Source organism: Silurus aristotelis (genome assembly GCF_946808225.1).
Source record: "Silurus aristotelis genome assembly, chromosome: 21".
Lineage (NCBI taxonomy): Eukaryota > Metazoa > Chordata > Actinopteri > Siluriformes > Siluridae > Silurus > Silurus aristotelis.
This window is the reverse complement of record NC_139594.1, coordinates 9,436,497-9,456,441: the sequence shown is the minus strand read 5'-3', so window position 1 is coordinate 9,456,441 and position 19,945 is coordinate 9,436,497. Positions and strand designations below refer to the sequence as shown.

Genomic DNA, 19,945 nt, shown 5'->3' with positions numbered 1-19,945 from the left:
AAAATATGCTGAATACTGAACTCAATATTTAAATACATTCTTTTAATATTTAAAAATAATGCACAAAAAAAAAGCATGAATGTAATTTTTATTACAATCGACCCCTTAGGAAAATGAAATAAAGACATGCAAATACAGAAGACATTTCCTCCCGAGACACTTATCCTTAGTCAAGACTGATAAAACTCACTTGTGTGAGAGGAATCCACGGTAGTACAGTCAAACAGAAATATCTACAAAAGGGTATGGAGATGCAGGTTTGGCTGTAAAAATATGCTCATTTATTGTTTCACTCAATTGAGAGATTAAATAAAGTTGCACTTGTAAATATTAATACTAATCAAGTGATGTTTAATTGTACAGCAAAAAACAAAAACAGTGATTTTGAATTTTAGTGCCATATAAAACATTGAAGTTAGTGAAGAAGGCACTGAACTACCAGGGTAGCCATTACAGGTCTCTAAAAAAGTTTTCAGTGTTATATACATTTTTGTGGTGGAAACGTTTTATGACAAATTTTAATTACAAATTTATTACTTTATAAAAAAATATGATAAAAATACAAATCATTAGACCTTCCACACAGAGTCAGATATTTATATATAAAAAAACAAGAATATCAAAAAGATAATCCACCCACACGAAACCACACATGCTATATTGGATTATATTATAGATTACTGTACAAATGCATATAAACCAGCTGCCATGAACAGGCTGCCTCAGCACAGTGTGATCAAATGATTCAGGGAAAATCTGAGGCGAGTTGCTGAAGAGTGCTTTTAGGTAGATCAAGGTGAATGCCTTCAAGGTAGTGCATGAACCTGTAAGAAAATGCAAAAGTCTTAACACAAGGAAACCTTTTTTGGCATGTTGGTTTACAACAGAAACAATACTTAAAACCGCAGACCCCTGCCCCCTATTCTCATATAGTCTGTAGCATTATTTAAGATTGTGACAGATTTAAAATAGCCAGCACAAAGCACTGTGACTAAAGCTCATGCAAATTCAGTTTATACCGAGAGATGTGAAACCCACATCCTGTCCTTGAACATAAATAAAAAATAAGTCATCTTGAGGCATCATTGTGTAGAACCTCACATACTTATGTTTATATGCAAGTTCCGTAAAATTAATTTGAATATTGAGTTAAACATAATCCGACTATGTTTACAGTAGAAGTTAACAGTAAATGTTGTAGACCAAATTAAAGTGGGTAAAGACAAATTGAGCAAAGACAAACAAATAGCACCTGCTGTTTTCTTCACCAATTTGTGGAGGAACACAACCACATATACCAAAGACTATTACAAATTGTGTAGTCATGCATGGGGTTTATATATTTATACAAAGTAGTTTCAGACACTACTGTATCATAGTACTAAAATAAGAAGATAGCATACAATTGACCCCTAGTGGTCACTACATACACAATTATTTTATTTTTTAATTTATCTTTAAATGATTCTGCACCATTTATAAACTTAAATTTGCTTATTAGCCAGATAGAAGAAAGAAAAGGAGAAAAAAAAAAAAAAAAACCCTGTTCAACCTCAGCAGGGTTTTGGTTGTTTTTTTTTTTTTGTTAGTCAATTCAACCTTCACATGTATGGTTTATATTAATAGATTGGTTATTTTATTATCTATGTTTTATACAAATTGTTTACATCAATGACTAATAGATGTTCTAAATTATATGGACAAAGGCATTGGAACAGCTGACTTTTCCAGATATATGTGGTTCTTTCACAAACTTGGAGACACAATTGTACACAAAGTGTCTTCACTTGAACTAGGAGATCAAAACCTGTTAAAGCATTATAATCCTCCTGTGCACAAAGCTAACTTCATGAAAATATTGTTGACATGGTTTAGAGTAAAAGATTTTAAATGACCTGCAATTGAGCGATCTGAACTCAACCCTAATAAATAGCTTTTGGATAATTTAGAACACTGACTGCACTCCAGACCTCCTCACCCAACATCAGTACCTGACTTTACCAACACCCTTGTGTCTGAACGAGCACAAATCTCCACAACCACTGTTTAAAGTCTAGTGGGAGAGCTTCCCAGAAGAGTGGAAATGAATACAACAGGACATGGGGACTAAATGTGGGATGTTCAATAAGCACATAAAAATCATATGATCAGCTGTTCACAAACTTTTGTCCATATATTACGTTTACTGCTCCTCAAAAGTCATGTCCACTGTAATCCCTACTTTGGAAAATCAGAACAATGTAGGGTATATTTTATTAGTAAAAACATGCATTTAACCAAAGCTACAAAAACGTCTTTCTACAAAACTTCCAGCACCTTCAATAATTTTAACAGAATTTGAACTAATATATCCTTAAATACATCTGATTTTGAATTCACAAAGTTTTCCCAGATTTCAACTCTGTGCTTTAAATTCTCTCAAAGTAGATCAAAGTTATTACTCTGAAAAATGTTACCTGCGTTTGACCTTGCCCTGCTCCCTCAGTTTTTCTGATCTACAAATAGCACGCAGAGAGGGCAGGTAGTCCACAGCTGCTGCCACTCGGTTTCCCTGAGTGCTAAACGATCGGCTAGTGAGAAAATCGTTCATCAACTCCCTCCTGGTGTCCATCACCCTGTAACAATGTTCACATGATCAGAAACACATATCACATCTCTCACTGCTGTTTGCTTTATAGCAACCACCTGTATTTGGCGTATACGTGCGATTCTGGCTTTTCACGATCATTTTTTCTCTTTGCTCTTATACTTTATAATGTATATCTAAGGCTCTGTAACAGGAATCCATCTATTGCTTAACCACGGTCTGAGTAGTAAAATATCACAGTGAATCAAACAAGAAAAATGTGGTAGAAGAAAAAGAAAAAGTTCTCCAGTTACTTTAGTATACTAAACAATAGCGTATTATGGAACACGCGATCACATGCATGTACGTAAATTGTTTAGCTGTCTTATCTGTTCAGAGTCCATGGTACTTGTCAAACATTTTAGCACAATAAAACAATCTCCTCACTCTGATAAGTAATTTATTGCCATGAACTAATCACTATGGTCTAAATATTAAATCCTAACTCTTGTTCCTGTTTTATAAATATCTGCACATTCACAAGTCTTAGGCTACTATTCTTGCCTAATATAATTCCCTAAGAGCAAAAATGTTTGACCACATCAATTTCAAGTAACCCCTTTTTATAGTTATGAACACACTTGCACTCGAGTGAGTCCCTTTTGTACTTAAAGTTTATGCTGGTGTTTATTTAATTATGTGTAAAATAATCACAAAAACACCAGTTCATCAATATCTGTTACAGTGGTCTAGGGTGATTCTATTAAAGTCATGTTTATTCATCTAATGCTATTTATTTATTTTGCTAATCACCCTTTGCGTTTGCATATCAATGACTGGTTTGTACGAATCCTGCTATGCTTCCTTTAATTTGTAGTTATTTGCATTTATAATGCTTTCTTTACTTGCATCACATTTTATCTGCATATCACATGCTTTTCCACACAGTTGTTATTAAAACAGGAAGTAACCAGAGTTTTGGTGTGACATCTCCTGCAATAAACACCATAAATATGTCCTGTCATACATGCTTGAGTCTATGATTGTGTATGTCCTGCTGCAAATGGAAAAGAAATCCTACTCATGTACACAGTTGCTGTTCCCTCACCTGGGTTCAAGTAGTTTGCTGTGAGATAGGTCGAATCTCTGCCTATGTGAAGCTACATGAAGTGTAAGATCTTCCACAGTCTCGGTCTTAAGCGGCTCCTCCAACTCCTGGATTTTATTCCAGACTTCAGAGATCCCAGCCTTACATTTATGAAAACTCATACTCCCTAACACTATTTGGATTTCTTTAGTGTTAAACTCATTTATATGACCATCCCATTCCAGACGAACATCATCAGACATTCCACACTTGACTTCTGCTCCTGCACCAGTGAAATCTTGTGGTCTGCACGCTCCCTCTGCTTGGGGAAGCTTGTAGTGTAGCGATGAGTCCACAAATGACATATGGTCCAAGTATTCAGCTAAAAAGCTCAGGCACTGTGATACACATTGACTCTTTTTCCTTTCAGCTTCAGATAACTCAACTCTCATTCTCATAGGTTTGTTTGCTGGTGGATCTTGAGCTGACTCATCCTGTGCTGGTTTTGTGTCAGAACTGGGCTTAGGCAAAGACAGAAAGCCATCCTCTGAATCGGAGTCTGACTGAAGAGCATGTTTATTGTCAATATACAGCTGCTTTTTTCGCCTCATTCTACAGGACACTTTGAGAGGGCTCGTATCATCTGAATGTTCTTCCTGCTTTACTACGTTGCTGTGTTTAGACAAGAGCACAGGCTGTGCTTCTGTGTTTGATGGCAATCGCTGTCTGTTAATGAGGTCTGGCAGTGGACGTGTGGGCAGACGAATCAGCACCTCCAGGTTTGAATAAAGCAAATTTACACCTTTTCTTTCAGCTTCTGAGAGAAGATCTAAGCATCTCACATCCATAGCCGAAGGTTCTCCCTGAAAAGCAAAATGTATTAGTATAAGTACTTAATGTACAAACGTGATTTGCCAAAGAAATTTCTAGAACGGTTAAAGAGAACTGTGTAATTTACCATTAACAAATCTTCTATTCCTTTTTCTTGACGAGTGTTTAAAAGTCCCAAAAAATACTCTGTGCATCCAACATGACAGGGTGGTACATCGGCTAGAGGCAGCGCACCACCAGCCGCAACATTTTCCACTTTAGCAGCCTCTGTCTTGACCTGACACTCAGATCCTCCTAAGCAAAGACAAACAAGGTATTTAAAAGATTTGTCATGTTACACAATTAAATCTTATGTCTAAGCATTACATGTACTTACCTGACTGTAAGATGGGACGCGTCACCTGGCGTCCTCCCCCACTGCAGGTCCAGAACTGCAGGTGCAGGAGGCTTTGCCGGATGTCACATCTGTTCCAATGCAGCAAACACGACAAGTCCTGCATGTCCGTCCTCACATTTTCCACAAGACACAGCAGCTGCAGGTAACTTGCCACATTCACCTGGGACATAATGGAGCCATTAACCACATACTAAATGCACAATCTTCAGTAATGACGCTGGATAATTATACAGCAAAAAGGCTCACCAAAGAAGGAGCCTTAAAGTGGATTTCATCAAAGTAGCCATCAAACATTGAAACGAATGTAGGATCTGAAAAAGAATAGTTAATTACTATATAGTACTGTATACTGCAGTATATTCCATCAAAGACATCACAGCAAACCAATTATGACCTATTTGAGCACTCACCGCTGGTAGTTAGGATAACGGGTCTTTTAGTGGTTGCCATAAAGGTTTTAACTGCAGCCAGGAATCCAGAATCATCATCAAATATGACATCGACCTCTTCGAACAAGATGAGGGAGGTAGCCGTTCTCTTGTTTTGCTCTTCGGAGGAAGCTTTATTTTCTTGTCTCTTACTTTCAATCTGAGTGACTTTAGATGTCTTGGAACAGCCTTTTCAACAGAAAACACTCACTTTAAATATTTTTTCTCTATCACATGAACACTAAAGTGATTTGCCTGCATAGAACGCTTACTTGTTTGAGCCTTTTTGTCCTGATTAATGTCATCTTTGCCTGTAGACCTTCCACCCATTTTGAAGAAACTAGCCAACGATTTTGGTGTCAAGTTTCCTTTCCTTGCTGTAGAACTTCGAGGGGATTGTGGTGGTTTCCTGGGTGATGACACAACTTGTCTAGGAGAGATCACCTTCCCTGTGCCAAAAAAAATACAAAATTTAAATGTAATAACAGACTCTAGGAATTAACACTTCAAACCAACAGATCTAACACGAAATGAAGAAAATAATAATAAAGTGGAAGTGAGGAAAAGTATATAAATAAACATGTACATGAAACTCATTCAGTACGTTTTGGAATGTCTAACTCTCACTTACGGGGTGAAGGTTTTGTTAAAAGACTACTGCTGTTGTAATTGTTGAAGTAAGTGGGCTTATGAGCATTGACCCCTTGGATGTCTACTTGATGAGACTGGGTGGCCTCCTTCAACTGTGACAAGATCTGACGGCCACTACGCTGAGAGGAACAATTTACCTCAAACACCTAGAGCAGAAACATATAATTAGTGTCTAACAAAAAAACACTATTAGAGTTTTTTACATTTTTTCATTACTATAGTTACAGTGCATGATCAGACATTTACCTCCCCCTCGGTATCATAGTTGGTATATTACATTTAAATAGCAACAACCCTTATCTTTGTTGTGTTTGTAACCCAGACCCGTGTTAAATTTATTACACATGAAAACACAAACCTTAAAGCCAAGCTCCTGTGCACAGGCATATACAGCTGCAGTTTTGCCTACTCCAGTGGGGCCTGTGATGAGCAGGGTGTTACAAAGCATGTCCTCTGCATCCTCTAGCCCTTCGCTACTGTCCCCTTCTAACCAGGAGTCTACACAGGCACACAGGACAGTCAGGAATACACAGGCCTCAGACAGACATTATTCTAAGTTCAGTCTCAAGAACTGCAGCGTCATTTACCATTACTATCATCCTCTTGCTTTTTCTTCTCCTGCTTTCTTCTCTCTTCACGATCAGCCCGGAGTTTCCATTCCTTCAACCAACTAGTTATGAAAATGATGCTTTATCATTAATTTATCATCCTAATTTACAGTAATCCCGAATAAATAATTGATGGTTCTGAACAGCACAAACCTGTGCAACTTTCTAACAGAAGCTGTGTTTCCGATGATGTCACTAGAATGCTGTGGCTGGTACTTCTCGGTCCAGGGCACATCCTCAATAACACAATCTGGGAAAATGATAAGCAAAAAACAATGAGGGAAAAAAAAAACTCAAAAGGAGGAAGTCAGTCACAAACAGTGGAATTTGTAGTGACTGTAAAATAACTTTCAGCTTATTTAGTACAATTTATGGAAGAGCTTAAAATTGGACCAAATATATATATTCCCTTTACCTTGGGCACATGTTTCTGAAGATGGAGAATCAAGTATTACAATAATAGGATCACACTGCTTCTTGTCCTCTGTGGGTTTGGGCTCCTCATAAGTCCCCTGCTTATTTCTCAGTGATCGCCTTCTTCGGCCTGAGGTGCGAGTCACCGATTCAGTGGCTTCTGGTGTTCCCCCACTTGCAGAATCTGGGCTGTCCAAAACAACAATGGCCTCTTCCTCCTTATGATCAGACTTTTGTTTCTTGGCTAGTTTGCCTGCTCGCCCTCCCTCATCGACACGTTTACGCTTCCCACCGATAGTCTCAGTTGAGCTCACAGGGGGAGCTGTTTTAGACCCACACTCAGCTTCTGAAGAGATTAATCATTGAAGAAACAATTAGGCAAAAACAGTCACATCTTAAATCCTTCACAAGCAACCCATTGTAGCAAAAAGAAAATATCTCTTAAAAGATTTTCTTTTATACTATACAGTAATAAAAAAAAAAAAAAGACAAGGTAGAGGAGTAGTGCATTCTTACCTGCAACAGCACCCTGTAAATATTCTTTGTATCTCTTTTGGAATCGAGAAAAAATTCTCTGGACGGGGAAAGAAGGATTGGATGCAGTAATTTCTTCTAACAATCGCTCTTGAACAGGTTCTGTAAAACTTTTTCGCCTCCCTGAGACCTGAGAAAATTACAAAAAGGGGAGTTATTCTAAAACCGTATTACCATCAATTAAATTAACAGTAAAAATGCCAGTTGACAACTTTCAAAACACACATACAAACACACAGCCTCCCACTTCTGTGCAGGTTCTCTGAGCAGGAACAGTGAAGTTTCCCGCACGGTCCTCCAATAATGCAATTGGGGTGGATGGTAAATGATAAAACTCCTTCAGGCATGTCAAGAAAGGATTTTCAGGCCAGAGAAGAGTCCACAAATAGCAATCTGTTCATGACAATAACAAACCAAACATTTGTAATTAATAATAATAATAATGTTTTTAGAATAGCCTTTGTCACATATATATATTACAGCACAGTGAAATTCTATTGATTTCTTGAACCCCAACATTAAGATCAGTAACCCCTACCACAGCTCCGTAACCACTGCGCTACCACTCTCCAATGATATGTGATATTTAGACACAGTGAACAGGAGTGTCGATTTACCCATGGGTCTCTGTTGCACATGAACCACAGACTGGAATGAAGTACAGGCCTGAGTATACGCCTCTCTGTTCGCCGTCACCTTCGCGATCTGCTTTTTAAAAGATTCAGGCAGGCCACTTTTCAGAAACTCCTTCTTTGCCCGGAACTGCTCGTCATCTTGCGAGTTCTCTGAACCCTCACGGCTTCAAAGGTGATTATATATATATATAGTTAACAATTATAATTTTTTATAAATATATATTATATATATTTATATATTATAATTTTTATTAAAAAAAAAAAAAAAAAAAAAAATTATATATATATATATATATATATATATATATATATATATATATATATATATATATATATATAAAATACATGTACATACTTTAGGTAGTCTAAAAGTAATACCTGCTGTCATCAAGTATAGAAATAATCGCTGATGGTCTCTGAGATTTTCTTTCCATGGACATGGGGGCAAGGTTAAAAGCTAGAAAGTGCAAAAGCAATCAGAATTTGAACAAGTAATAACTTAGCAATAGAAAATGCCAAACTGTACAATGGGTATTGTTTAAATACACTACCTGGAGAATTCTTCTGTGCTTTACTTGAAGGTATATTTTTGCCTAAAACATCGTTTAGACTGCGAAGCTTTTTCTGATTGTTGATATTTTCTGAAGTCGCAGGTGCAGTGTTGCAATCGTCCAAGAACACAACAGAATCCTGAAAACAAAACACAAAAAAAATCCCACAATGAAAAGCATTAAGTTAGAATATACACAGACTAAAAGCTGCATTTAAGCCTAATTTAAAGCCTTACCTCATCCTCACAGTAACTGATTTGGATCGATTCCTTGCTCCTGGTAGAGCGACGCACAGCAGGCTTCTCCCCTGCAGCAGTCTGTTTACTGTTCTTGAGGGCTTTGGCTTTCTGCACCAACTTTTTAGCCTGTTTCCTTTTCTTCAGTGAATTTAAATCCTGAGGGCTTAATATTTCAAAATCTCCAATTTTGGTGGCAGAAGAAGGAAACACCCGAGTGAATCTTATTCTGACCAATAAAACGAGAGACACTGAATTAATTTTGATAATGTGGAAAAAAAACCCATATCAATCATAACTAACATTCAAACATTAAACCTGATCAGCTGAAATATACCTGATAGGGCTCCCGTGTTTGTTGGATGGAGAGAGCATCTCGGCCATGTAAACATTCTTTTTGTGCCTGGTAGACTTTGGAGTGGATGCTTGAGTTACATCATCTTGGCATGCTGCAGATGTTTCGTCCTTTTCGTGGCTTCTGGTCTTGCGAGGGAATGGATTTCTTTCAGGTGTAGGTGCTGCCTGTCTCCGTGTCTGATCTCTTGTAGACCTTCGAAGCTCCTTGACACATTGCTTGCTACTGCCCTCGACAGATTCACTCTTGTTTTCTATCTCTGTCAATGTTAAAAGTTCGTCCTGTTTCGGAGTAACTGATACTTCTTCAGATTGGCCCGTCTGCCCTTTTTTCACAGATTTTTTTCTACCTCTCTTCTTTCTAACACAGTCAGGTTTTTTTTGTTCTGTACACTGTTCTGGTGTGGTCAGGTCAGGACTGCTCTCATCCTCTTTCTTCTCAGGTTCTGCTGTCTCAGAGGTATTTTCTTCAGCTGGCTTCAATTTGCTCAGGACCTTGCTGGTTTTAACTTTAGATCCATCCTGACTAGGCTGCTTAAATGCATTCATAAACTGTTTTCTTTCTTCTTGTGTGCATTTAGAAGTGGAGTTGGATTCAAGCACAGCAAGCTCCAAGTCTTCTTCTTGAAGAACAACATTAGATTTTCTCTTAAGGTCAGGCAGAATGCTGGTGTTCATTTGTGAGTTATCAGAGGACGACTTTTTGCTATCCTTTACCTGGCTCTCTTTTTTATTCCTAGTAAAAATCGAAGCCATTTTTAACTGAGGACCCTTAACTGCCTCATAATCAGGGGAGATGGGATGCACTTCGGCTTGAACCATAAGAGTTCTTGGTGACACAGCAGCTACCGAATCAATTACATCCATGCACGACTTCACTTCAGAGCTTTCAGCAGCACAGGTGTCCGATTTAGAATCGGCAGCAACCTCGTCTTCGCTTTGAATCTGGCTCTGTAAAAAATCTTTAAAGGACACAGTGACAGTGCTGCAGTTCAACACTGAAGTTTCATCCACGTTGACCTCCATGCTCGCATCATGCAGAGACTGCTCGTGCTCAGCGGTACTCAATTCACTCCGGCTAACTTGAGCTTTTCTGTTTCTCCTCATCGCACACTTTTTAATTCTACTCTTGTCTTCTTGAGGCCATGCGTTATCTTCATTTAAATCTTCACCCTGGTTGTGGGTAGCTAAATTCTTACTTTTAGGATTTTGCAACCCATCCTTTGCTTTTCTGTCATCTGCACTGACGTCCGCTGCATTCCTGCTGTCTAGCGGTTCTTCATCTAAACAGATTTCGGTGTTTATTGGGGAAAGTCGGGGTGAGGTATCGCTGCCAAACGAAGGCAGGCAGCCTTCTTTCTTCATTGTTGACTCATCTGGATTGTTTTCTAATATACAGTTCTTCGAGAGCACATCCTGTTCCTCCTTCTCTTGTAACTTTAGTTTTTCCTTGGGTTTTCTGGTTCGTTTTTGCCTCTGCACTTTACTCGCTTTAGGACTGGCCTCCTCAAAGCTAGGTGACTGAAGCTCTTTGGTTTGGAGCGGACTTGCCTTTTGTGAAGAGGTAGTTTTTTCCTGAGCGGGTGGCGTTTTCCGAAAGTAGTCTATGAAGCTGTTTGATCGAGGTGGAGAGAAAGGTTTATCCACAGGCTTGGGTAAAGGCAAGAAGTAATTTGTGATGGTCTTTGTTGCTGCTGGTGGTGGCGGCGACAGCGGTTCTTCGTCTTTTCTCAACTTCTTGCATGGCTGAATGTAAACAAAAAATTGTTTAATAAATAAAGAATTATAGTTTTATAAAAATTGTTCAACATATTCATATATAATGATGCCCAACCTGAGTAACCTCAAAATCCTCAATAACAGCTGCCATAGCGACCAGTCCAGCCATGTCTCCAAATTACAGATCTGTACATGGTACAATAATAAGAGGGAACACAGATGTCATTATTCATCAAAATTGCATTATTTTAGTGATATACGTAAAGAAATGCAGAAATTCGTGTATGTCGATTGTTAAAGTGAATCTCCAGTATGTCTATTGTGAAGTAAAGCAGAGCCCTGGAGGAAAAAACACACTCACCTGTGTTTCTCCCTACAGCCAAACCAGTAGAATGCATTGTCAACGTCTCCAGAAGTGCAGGTGAAGTTAACACAAGTAAATATTAGTAAAACGGTGCCTAATAATTAACACAAAAAACACAAAAAACTAAACCCTCCAACTAGCCGGAGACGTAATTTCACCTACTAGCTAACTATTCCCCAATAACAATGACTTCCGTTCTACAGTTACCGAAAAACAACACTGTGTATAAATAACCGCACACAAATGCTCACAAAACCAAAATCATTTTAGGGGCAAAAATGAACAAAAAATAACAAATAATTTACTGTGAAACACAAAACTGAACCAGTTCCTTTTTCCCGCAAATGGCGCCAAACAGAAGCGACCGCTTTCACCGCGCCAAATCCACCAATCACAGCACGTTTCGTCATACTCCCCAAAGCGGAAGTTGCGTATTTTCTTTTTAAATAGTTGTAGTTTTTTTTTAACACTAATTACAAAAACAAACAAAAACACGCACAAAATAATACATCGGATTTTTACACATGAGAACAAATCAGTAATCATACACCATATAGTAATTAAACCTTAATATATATAATTACCTTTCCAGATTTTTATTTTGAAAAGCCGACATCTTGACGGCCATGACTACTATGAGGTGTTGGTGATTGTTTTCACTTTTGTGTAGGTGTGTGAGTGTAAGAGTGATTCTACTCTGCTTTCAAAGAACAAGAGGAAAAACAAAAGGCCAAAACTGGTGAGAAATGCAGATCTTATTAGCAGGAATATATACATATAAATAATATCTATCGCTGTGTTTAAGGTGATGCTAGTTTCTTGGTCTGTTTGTTATATTGGATGAAAGTGAGGTTAATCTCAGCTAGCTTCTCTGTGCATGTGCATACATTAATTGGAGGTTAGCTGGTTAACTAGATGTTTAAACTGCGACTATCTGCGATAACTAGCAAAATAACTGATGAATATATTAAAAATAAATATTAGCTGAAAAAAATTTTCATTTATATTTCAGAAATCTTGAAAATGTGTTTAAAGGTGATTAGCCTTCGTATTTTCCTCTTAAACCCCGCTTCCTGTTAATGCGATAACTGTGGCTGCTTCTCATTATATCACACTAGTGCGTTTATTTCAAAGTTTAGAAAGTTAATAAGGACATGGTGGACTTGTCCTTTGCTCACCGCTGCGTCATTTTAAAGCGACTTCAGTGACTTAATGACATGATGCTCAGGTGTGTGATCTGTATAACAGAGCAGCATCACACCAGCACTGGATTAACCCCTGTAAATACATGATACATTGATTTGCAATTTGTATTCTTACCTCTTCGTTTATTGGAGGAATGGAACATTTATACACAACCACATGAGAAAATAATGAAGTCCTCCTCATAGAAAGCACCATGCATCCTTGATCTGCATGCCAACATTTCCTCAGTGCATTAAAACATTCTTATAGATGGTGGACTTTGGTCTGTCGTCCTTATAGAGCGCAGATTTTGAACCGACACATGATTGATCATCCATTTAGATCAATATCGATCGTCTGACGGCTAGATGGTGGACTTTGATCGATCCTTCTTTTTGATGGCACATTTGCAACGATCGTCCATGTAGATATTTTTTCCCTCTAGGCATAACGTAACTGTTGTTATAGTCCTACTATGTGGTCTTTTTTATATTGCATTAAAATTTTCTTTCTCTTATTCTTCCTACAGGACATGATCAGAGATGCTTGCATAAGTGTGATGTTAAACTAACAGGTCTGCCTGTGATTCTGTTATTAGGAAGGGCTCAGCAGTGCCTGGGAGCCCAGGGAGACACTGTCTGAGTCCCTTGGGGTCAACAGCAAGAAACCGGTGACTATGAACGCCACAAAGGGAGGCCTGGTCATTTTTACGGCCAACTCCAACCCGTCCAGCAGAGAGCTGGGGAAAAGGATTGCAGAGTAGGTTGCTGTTGCAGTATCTCCATTCTGTGTGACTTTGCATCCTTCTCTGTTTGTCTAACTTTGGACTTGTGTATTGTGTAATGGCACTCATGCTGTAATAGTTGACTCAACAGCTTAGAAAGATTATTCAAATTCATGAACTGCCTCTGTACCCTCTAGCTGCTCTACAGTGCTTTACACCAGAGATGCCCAAACTTGAGCCCACAGGGCATATATAAGAGGAGGAAGAAAACTGAAAAAAATTTGTAATGGTTACAGATTTCTAATTTTACATCGAATTTTTTATTTATTTTTTGTAAACTGTAAAAACCTGTCACCTTGACTTGGTCATTAAGTCAACTGCATTTGAAAAATATACCAACTGCATAAATGTCATTATACACTGATATTACGAGGATATGGCTGTATTGCTTATAAATGTTTTAGAATATGAAAAAGCAATAGTTAAGCATATTACATATTATTGTGTTATATTTCTATATATATTTATCAATATTTTAAAATCATACATGAAGAAAACCACAGAAACCTTAATTTTTATTTAATACAGTTTGGTATTATGCAATATTTACTTTTGGCCTAAGCCCCTTAATCAAGTTATATATCTTTTATAAAAAAAATATATTCTTATAAACCAAGTATCTAAACAACAGACTAGAAAATACAGCAGAGTTAAAAATGTCAGACACATTGTTCCTCATGTAGGCAGTATGTGCATTATGCAAATACCAGGTTTGGGTTACAGTAGAAGGGGGATTGTGCTTGTCTGGGCGTGTTTTCAATTTTCATAGTTGTCAGGTGTGTTTTTCTTGTTGAGTGTATGGGTATATGCAGTGCTCTGATTGTGTCAATTTCTTAATGATTTTTTGTGGAGCTGTAGAAATTACATGGTTTTCAAAATAAGTTCTAAAAAGCTTTAAAGTTTGGTCTTCAAAATAAGTTGTACAGCGAGTTTGCCACCTGATGCCTTTGAGTCTTTGTCATCATTGTCATGCTGAAAGATTTTTATATAAAGATATTGTCTGATAAATTGGCCTAAAGCATCGTGACTTAAATTTGTCATTATCAATGACTTCTCAGCTATGTGCTGTCAGATTTGCTGTCTCTTTATTTTAAACAAGCTTTATAAACCTTTTCATACAACATTCTGCGTTGCTTTGCCCACCTGCAGAATGTTTGCACGATGTTTGACTGCTGTTCAACAGCAATTTTAAGGCAGTTTCCCAGTTTCCCTATATTTCTTTAGATACATATGCCATCTTGAAAATCTAACAGTAAGATAGTGCACAGATTTGTAGTGCATAGGATTAGAATTAATCTGTCCCAGATTGTAGTATGTTGAAATGGGTAAACCCAAGGTTATTTCAAAATGGTCTACTATTTCTACTATATTACAGATCCATGGACACATTTAGCTAATCTTACCCACAACTCTTTGCATGAGAGAGGAGGAGTTTTGTGACAGGGCACATTTTAGAATGTAAATTTAAAAGTTTGGTTACAGTGACAGTGTGTAATCAGGTAACAACGTCCCCTTCTGTTACATGACATGTTAGTATGTCTTAGTACCGGCACACTCTTGCTATATATATAAAAGTAAGTACTTCACAAAGAGCGTACATGCATACAGTGCATGGTATAAGTAGAGAAGGTGGTATGCAGCTTCGGGTACGTGACAGTAATGGTATGTGGATCTGTTCAGTGATATCAACTTTCCTGACATTATATTTTCCGCATTACATCAGCATACATTGAAATGCAAAATAGCGGAGTGCATTGATTTTCATAAAAACAGTAGAATAAGACTGAATTTGTGTACGTGTTCTTTATTTCGTTATAGAAAAGTATGGCAATGCACCATGTCATTGAATGTAATATTTGTATTTGAATGTGACCTGAATCTCTGATGATACCTATCTGTAATGAAACTGAACAATTAGGTAGTATTTCACTTCTCCTCCTGGCCATGGTAATTGAGATTTACATGAATGAGACCTTCAAAATGATGCTTCTGACATATAGCCACCTTTCACAAGTAAATTGTTGCAGAACTTGCCAGCTTTGGGTTGGATTTCCTTTTTCAGCATGGAGAGTGATTAGTGATCCAATCACTCTATCTGCTCTGTTTTTGCTTAGAAATTTGCTTAGTCATTCGTCTCTTATTCTACCTGCAGTGTCAGTTTTTCTTTCACCACCATCTGCTTCAAGCGTTTTATAACAAGCTTGTCATTCCACTCTGACATCTGGTATACATTATTGCACTTACAATTCATATTTAACTAGGAATCTCTGTGTGTGTATGCATGGTACTGGCTCCGGTTGAGGATGTTAGGATAGTTAGTGCAGTTTTTCACAGTAGGGTCTATCTATCTATCAATCAATCTATCAATCAATCTATCAATCAATCTATCTATCAATCTATCTATCTATCTATCTATCTATCTATCTATCTATCTATCTATCTATCTATCTATCTATCTATCTATCTCTCTCTCTCTCTCTCTCTCTCTCTCTCCCCCCCCCCCCTCCCTCCCTCCCTCCCTCCCCTATCTGTGGTTGAAAAAACCCATGACACAGGTAACATTAAATTTGGGTTAAAAAGATTTTGGTTTGCATTTATTCAATAGAAGTTTATTCTATTGAGCTTCTTTTGTTTGCATTTGTGTTTCATTTAGTATTTATAAAAATTTTTTTTCCTTTCAGTCGTTTGGGTGTGGAGCTTGGCAAGGTTCAGGTCTATCAGGAGGCAAACAGAGGTAAGACAATAATACTGTATATAACAGTCAATAAAACTAAGCAGAACTGCATAGCAGATGGGTAATTATCTGTTAGAAAAAATTATGCATTACCTCAACAAATTGCCCATATGAATGTCTGTACTGTATTTTTGACCTGGTAGTATTTGGAGTATGGTTGATAGATGAAATTGTTACTAGGGTACTGTAAAACTGGTGGACTTTTTTTTTTTTTTTATTTACACAAGAGCAGTGTAAATTGGAATGAATTAATCTTTATACACATCACAATAATGGAATAACTTGCTTTAAATGTGTATTTATGTTATAGAAGCTATTAGTAGTAACATACTGATAACTGTATTGGTACGTCGGTAACAATTTGTATATCGGTAAAATATCGGTATTTGGTCACTAAGTCTAGCACAAAACGCCATTAAAAATAATTGAGATTTTGTTTACATTTTTCATCACAGAGACACGGGTTCAAATCCAAGAGTCTGTTCGTGGTAAAGATGTCTTTATCATCCAGACTGTATCAAAGTAAGGAAGTAAAAAAATAAAAAAAAAAATAAAAAAAGAATCTAATAAAATCCAACTTATTCTCAGTTACTGCAAGTTGGACTTTTCCTTCCTGCAATATTATTGTTTTTTTTTTCAAGTTCTCCTTTTCCTCACAGGGACGTTAATACAACCATCATGGAACTGCTTATCATGGTGTACGCCTGCAGGACCTCCTGTGCACGGAACATTATCGGAGTCATTCCCTACTTCCCTTACAGTAAACAGTGCAAAATGAGGAAAAGAGGCTCAATCGTTTCCAAACTGCTGGCCTCTATGATGTGTAAAGCAGGTAAAAGAAAACGCTGCTGGATTGATTCAGTGCCATGTGTTATTAAATAACTTTTTATTTAGTATTATTAGTAATTTTGTAATTCTAAATGTTTGCCTTGTTTTGTTCGCTTAGGTTTGACCCATCTCATTACTATGGATTTGCACCAGAAGGAAATCCAAGGCTTTTTTAACATTCCAGTAGACAACCTGCGAGCATCTCCTTTTCTGCTGCAGTACATTCAGGAAGAGGTCTGTAGCTCAGTCGCATGAGCGTCAGCAGCAGACACTGTTCTTGTTGCAGATTTTTAGTCTTCTAAATGATTAGATATAGGGACACTCCCAGTACATCAAGGTTATTAATTTATTTTGTTTTGTCCAAAATCCAAGGCCAGGTGCCACCTTTAGTGATTATTTAGACTGCTGAGACTGAGTGTCCTTCTGACTGTGGCATTTTTTTGTCTAACATACAGATCCCTGATTATAGAAACGCAGTAATTGTGGCCAAATCTCCATCATCAGCTAAAAGGTAATATATATACAAAGTGATTCTGGATGACAGAAATGCATGTGTTGTCTATAATGTCTATGAATAATTGTTTTTTGTAGGGCACAGTCATTTGCTGAAAGGCTCCGACTGGGCATTGCTGTGATCCACGGCGAAGCGCAGGACGCCGAGTCTGATCTTGTAGATGGACGACACTCTCCACCTACCGTCAAAAACATTGGAGCTATTCACCCCAGCCTGGAGATTCCTTGTAAGCACATTCACTTCACAATATTCCTAACATTTTTCTACAAATATTTCTAATGTTGCTACATGTTTTTTTTTTGCTCTTTTGTTTAATATGGCTCTTTATTTTATCTTGCAGTACTCATCCCAAAAGAAAAACCTCCAATTACCGTAGTGGGAGATGTGGGAGGTCGGATCGCTATTATTGTGGTGAGACATGAGACGGTCTAAAAGCATTAGGTTCTATTTTTCAACACATTTTGGTGCCTTGCCAACACATTTAAATTGCTTTAATGCCTAATGAAAGATACGGTATAATGTCGTTTGTAGGATGATATTATCGATGATGTGGACAGTTTCCTGGCAGCAGCTGATACGCTAAAGGAGAGAGGTGCTTACAAAATCTTTGTCATGGCCACACATGGAATCCTGTCCTCTGATGCACCACGTCTGATAGAGGAGTCTGCGATCGATGAGGTCTGTAGTCAGACATAACTATTCAAATGTAAAAACTCTGCTGCAAGAGTGATATAAATAGAGACTGATTTATAATTTTATAGTTTGTGTGCGCAAGATGGCGTTTATACGTATTCTGCCGTCACACCGCTGGTGCACGTTCTTGGAAATGAACATTTGCTCAGTATCAGTGTAAAAAGTATAGCCCGTATAGGACCATATGATAGTGTCCCAACCAAATCAACAAAACAACACTGCGTTTTTAAAAACCTCTTAAACCAACTGAAAGGTCTGCTTTGAGTACTTGTCTTCTAAATTTCCAAGATTAGTAAAAAAATGTTGTAAGTGTTTAAAATTGTTTCGACACAGACAATGCCAATGATCATGATGACAGCCGAAAGTATAAAGAGGAACAGAGAAAAAGCCTATCAGTCTGTTTAACTTTACTGTGCATGACATCAGTACATTTCGGTTTAACTTAGAAACCAAAGGGGAGTTGTGGATCTAAAGTGCCATCTAGTGGACAAAAATGTTTATCCTTCAGGCGTTTGAGATACACAAGCAAATACCTCTCATGTAGCAGCTGTGTGGTGAAAGTGAAGTATATTTGCACCTAAATAGTCTGTACTCTTAACTGTAACTGTTTGTCTCTCACATGATCTGCAGGTGGTTGTCACAAACACCATTCCACATGAGATCCAGAAACTCCAATGTCCCAAGATCAAGACGGTCGACATCAGCATGATCCTGTCCGAGGCAATTCGGCGCATTCACAACGGAGAGTCGATGTCTTACCTGTTCCGCAACATAGGCATGGATGATTGACAGCTTCGTAACGTTCAGTGTCACTATTGCCAGTTGCGAAATGTGCACAAAATTCGTTTTTCTCCTTCTTATACACTTTTAGTAGAATTTGTGGCCAAAAAGTGTTCTCAGGCCATTACACTTGTTTTTTTGTTTTTTTTTGTACAACACATTTTTTAATTTATTTTTATTGTTTTGCGCAAATCCTTTTCACTTAGTAATTATTGCTGTGTGTTTTCGAAGAGGGTGAGTTTTGCAAAATGCCCTTTATATAGCAGTTTGTTTTGGTTGCTGATTTGTAATTATTTAAGTAAAAAAAAAAAAAAAAAAAAACACTGGCTGTTTTTTTTTTTTGTTGTTGTTGATTACATTGAATACCAATTTGTACTTTATGTATGTCACTCTTGATTGATTCAAATTTGAATGGCTAATCAGGGTTAAAGTGCTTTGTTGTGTTAGATTAATAATTGACAGTCCTATTTATTTGCATTCTTGGAGAGGAAGAATTCTTTCACATGGCCAACAATAACAAATATTAACACAATCATCTATTAGCACGGAGCCATATAATTGTACTAGTCATTGCCTCACGACTTGTGTAATCACTGTGCTACTGGGTATTTAGACCTGTTATTTATTTGGCACTAACAAATTAATATATTTGACAGACCTTTAATGTGCAAAGAATTCGACTGTCGCTTGAATTAGAAGTAGTCATTAAGTAGAAATGTTAGTATATTTCATGATGACATGTTCAGATGTGAGCATACGGAAGTTCATTTGCTTTTACTAGATGTTAGTTCATACAGAGCGATCCTGCTTCAGAACTGTATCAAGTTGTGTTTAACTTTTTCCGGCCAGTCTGCTGCAGGGCCTTTTGTTATTGTACTAATCCTTCAGCCTCTCACATTTCCTAACAGCACTTGATTATATAATAAATTAATATAAATGATATCACTGTTTGATTCAATTGCACATGTCTACTGTGTTACTTTGTGTATTTTTGAAATGGCCAGTACCTGTAATAAAAACTAACCCCAGGGTTTCCTTGCAATGGCTGAGGG

The 19,945-nt window shown here is 37.5% G+C and overlaps 2 protein-coding genes and 1 long non-coding RNA gene across 5 annotated transcripts; 2 read left to right on the top strand and 1 right to left on the bottom strand.

The window, feature by feature from the left end:
- Positions 1 to 21: 21 nt before the first annotated feature.
- atad5a (ATPase family AAA domain containing 5a) lies at positions 22 to 11,766 on the bottom strand. 2 transcript variants are annotated; one of them, XM_083523285.1, is made up of 22 exons: positions 11,373 to 11,766; positions 11,127 to 11,197; positions 9,276 to 11,038; positions 8,939 to 9,167; positions 8,703 to 8,841; positions 8,530 to 8,608; positions 8,134 to 8,315; positions 7,746 to 7,909; positions 7,499 to 7,646; positions 6,984 to 7,328; positions 6,722 to 6,818; positions 6,548 to 6,630; positions 6,319 to 6,458; positions 5,941 to 6,106; positions 5,582 to 5,758; positions 5,292 to 5,498; positions 5,128 to 5,192; positions 4,861 to 5,041; positions 4,612 to 4,778; positions 3,675 to 4,516; positions 2,457 to 2,615; positions 22 to 824 (listed from the first exon to the last, which is right to left on the bottom strand). In XM_083523285.1, the coding sequence occupies exons 2-22, from the start codon at positions 11,178 to 11,180 to the stop codon at positions 746 to 748; spliced, it is 5,466 nt and encodes a 1,821-aa protein (XP_083379411.1). In that variant the 5' UTR covers positions 11,181 to 11,197; positions 11,373 to 11,766; the 3' UTR covers positions 22 to 745. The 2 variants fall into 2 exon arrangements, with proteins under 2 accessions (XP_083379411.1, XP_083379412.1); XM_083523286.1 differs by having other exon boundaries at positions 4,612 to 4,775.
- A 211-nt stretch (positions 11,767 to 11,977) lies between these two features.
- Positions 11,978 to 19,214, top strand: prpsap2 (phosphoribosyl pyrophosphate synthetase-associated protein 2). Of its 2 annotated transcripts, none has more exons than XM_083523284.1 (11): positions 11,978 to 12,114; positions 13,090 to 13,319; positions 16,026 to 16,078; positions 16,534 to 16,600; positions 16,738 to 16,910; positions 17,025 to 17,140; positions 17,362 to 17,417; positions 17,498 to 17,646; positions 17,761 to 17,831; positions 17,952 to 18,098; positions 18,744 to 19,214. In XM_083523284.1, exons 2-11 carry the CDS (start codon positions 13,237 to 13,239, stop codon positions 18,900 to 18,902), a joined length of 1,074 nt encoding a protein of 357 aa, XP_083379410.1. In that variant the 5' UTR covers positions 11,978 to 12,114; positions 13,090 to 13,236; the 3' UTR covers positions 18,903 to 19,214. The 2 variants fall into 2 exon arrangements, with proteins under 2 accessions (XP_083379410.1, XP_083379409.1); XM_083523283.1 differs by having other exon boundaries at positions 11,990 to 12,114; positions 13,159 to 13,319; positions 18,744 to 19,042.
- LOC310716266 lies at positions 14,810 to 15,127 on the top strand. Its single transcript, XR_014530545.1, has 2 exons — positions 14,810 to 14,881; positions 14,969 to 15,127. It is a non-coding gene; the product is annotated as an uncharacterized lncRNA (long non-coding RNA).
- Positions 19,215 to 19,945: the final 731 nt, after the last annotated feature.

What these genes read in the sequence shown, in the direction of transcription:
- atad5a (XM_083523285.1), bottom strand. Translation starts at nt 11,180, where the DNA reads ATGGCTGGACTGGTCGCTATGGCAGCTGTTATTGAGGATTTTGAGGTT. An exon ending in ACTTTAAGGCTCCTTCTTTG is followed by an intron (nt 5,042 to 5,127) that starts GTGAGCCTTTTT and finishes ATTATGTCCCAG; the next exon opens with GTGAATGTGGCAAGTTACCT. An exon ending in AGCAAACTACTTGAACCCAG is followed by an intron (nt 2,616 to 3,674) that starts GTGAGGGAACAG and finishes ACATTGTTACAG; the next exon opens with GGTGATGGACACCAGGAGGG.
- prpsap2 (XM_083523284.1), top strand. Translation starts at nt 13,237, where the DNA reads ATGAACGCCACAAAGGGAGGCCTGGTCATTTTTACGGCCAACTCCAAC. An exon ending in CTGGGGAAAAGGATTGCAGA is followed by an intron (nt 13,320 to 16,025) that starts GTAGGTTGCTGT and finishes TTTTCCTTTCAG; the next exon opens with TCGTTTGGGTGTGGAGCTTG. An exon ending in TGCAGTACATTCAGGAAGAG is followed by an intron (nt 17,141 to 17,361) that starts GTCTGTAGCTCA and finishes TCTAACATACAG; the next exon opens with ATCCCTGATTATAGAAACGC.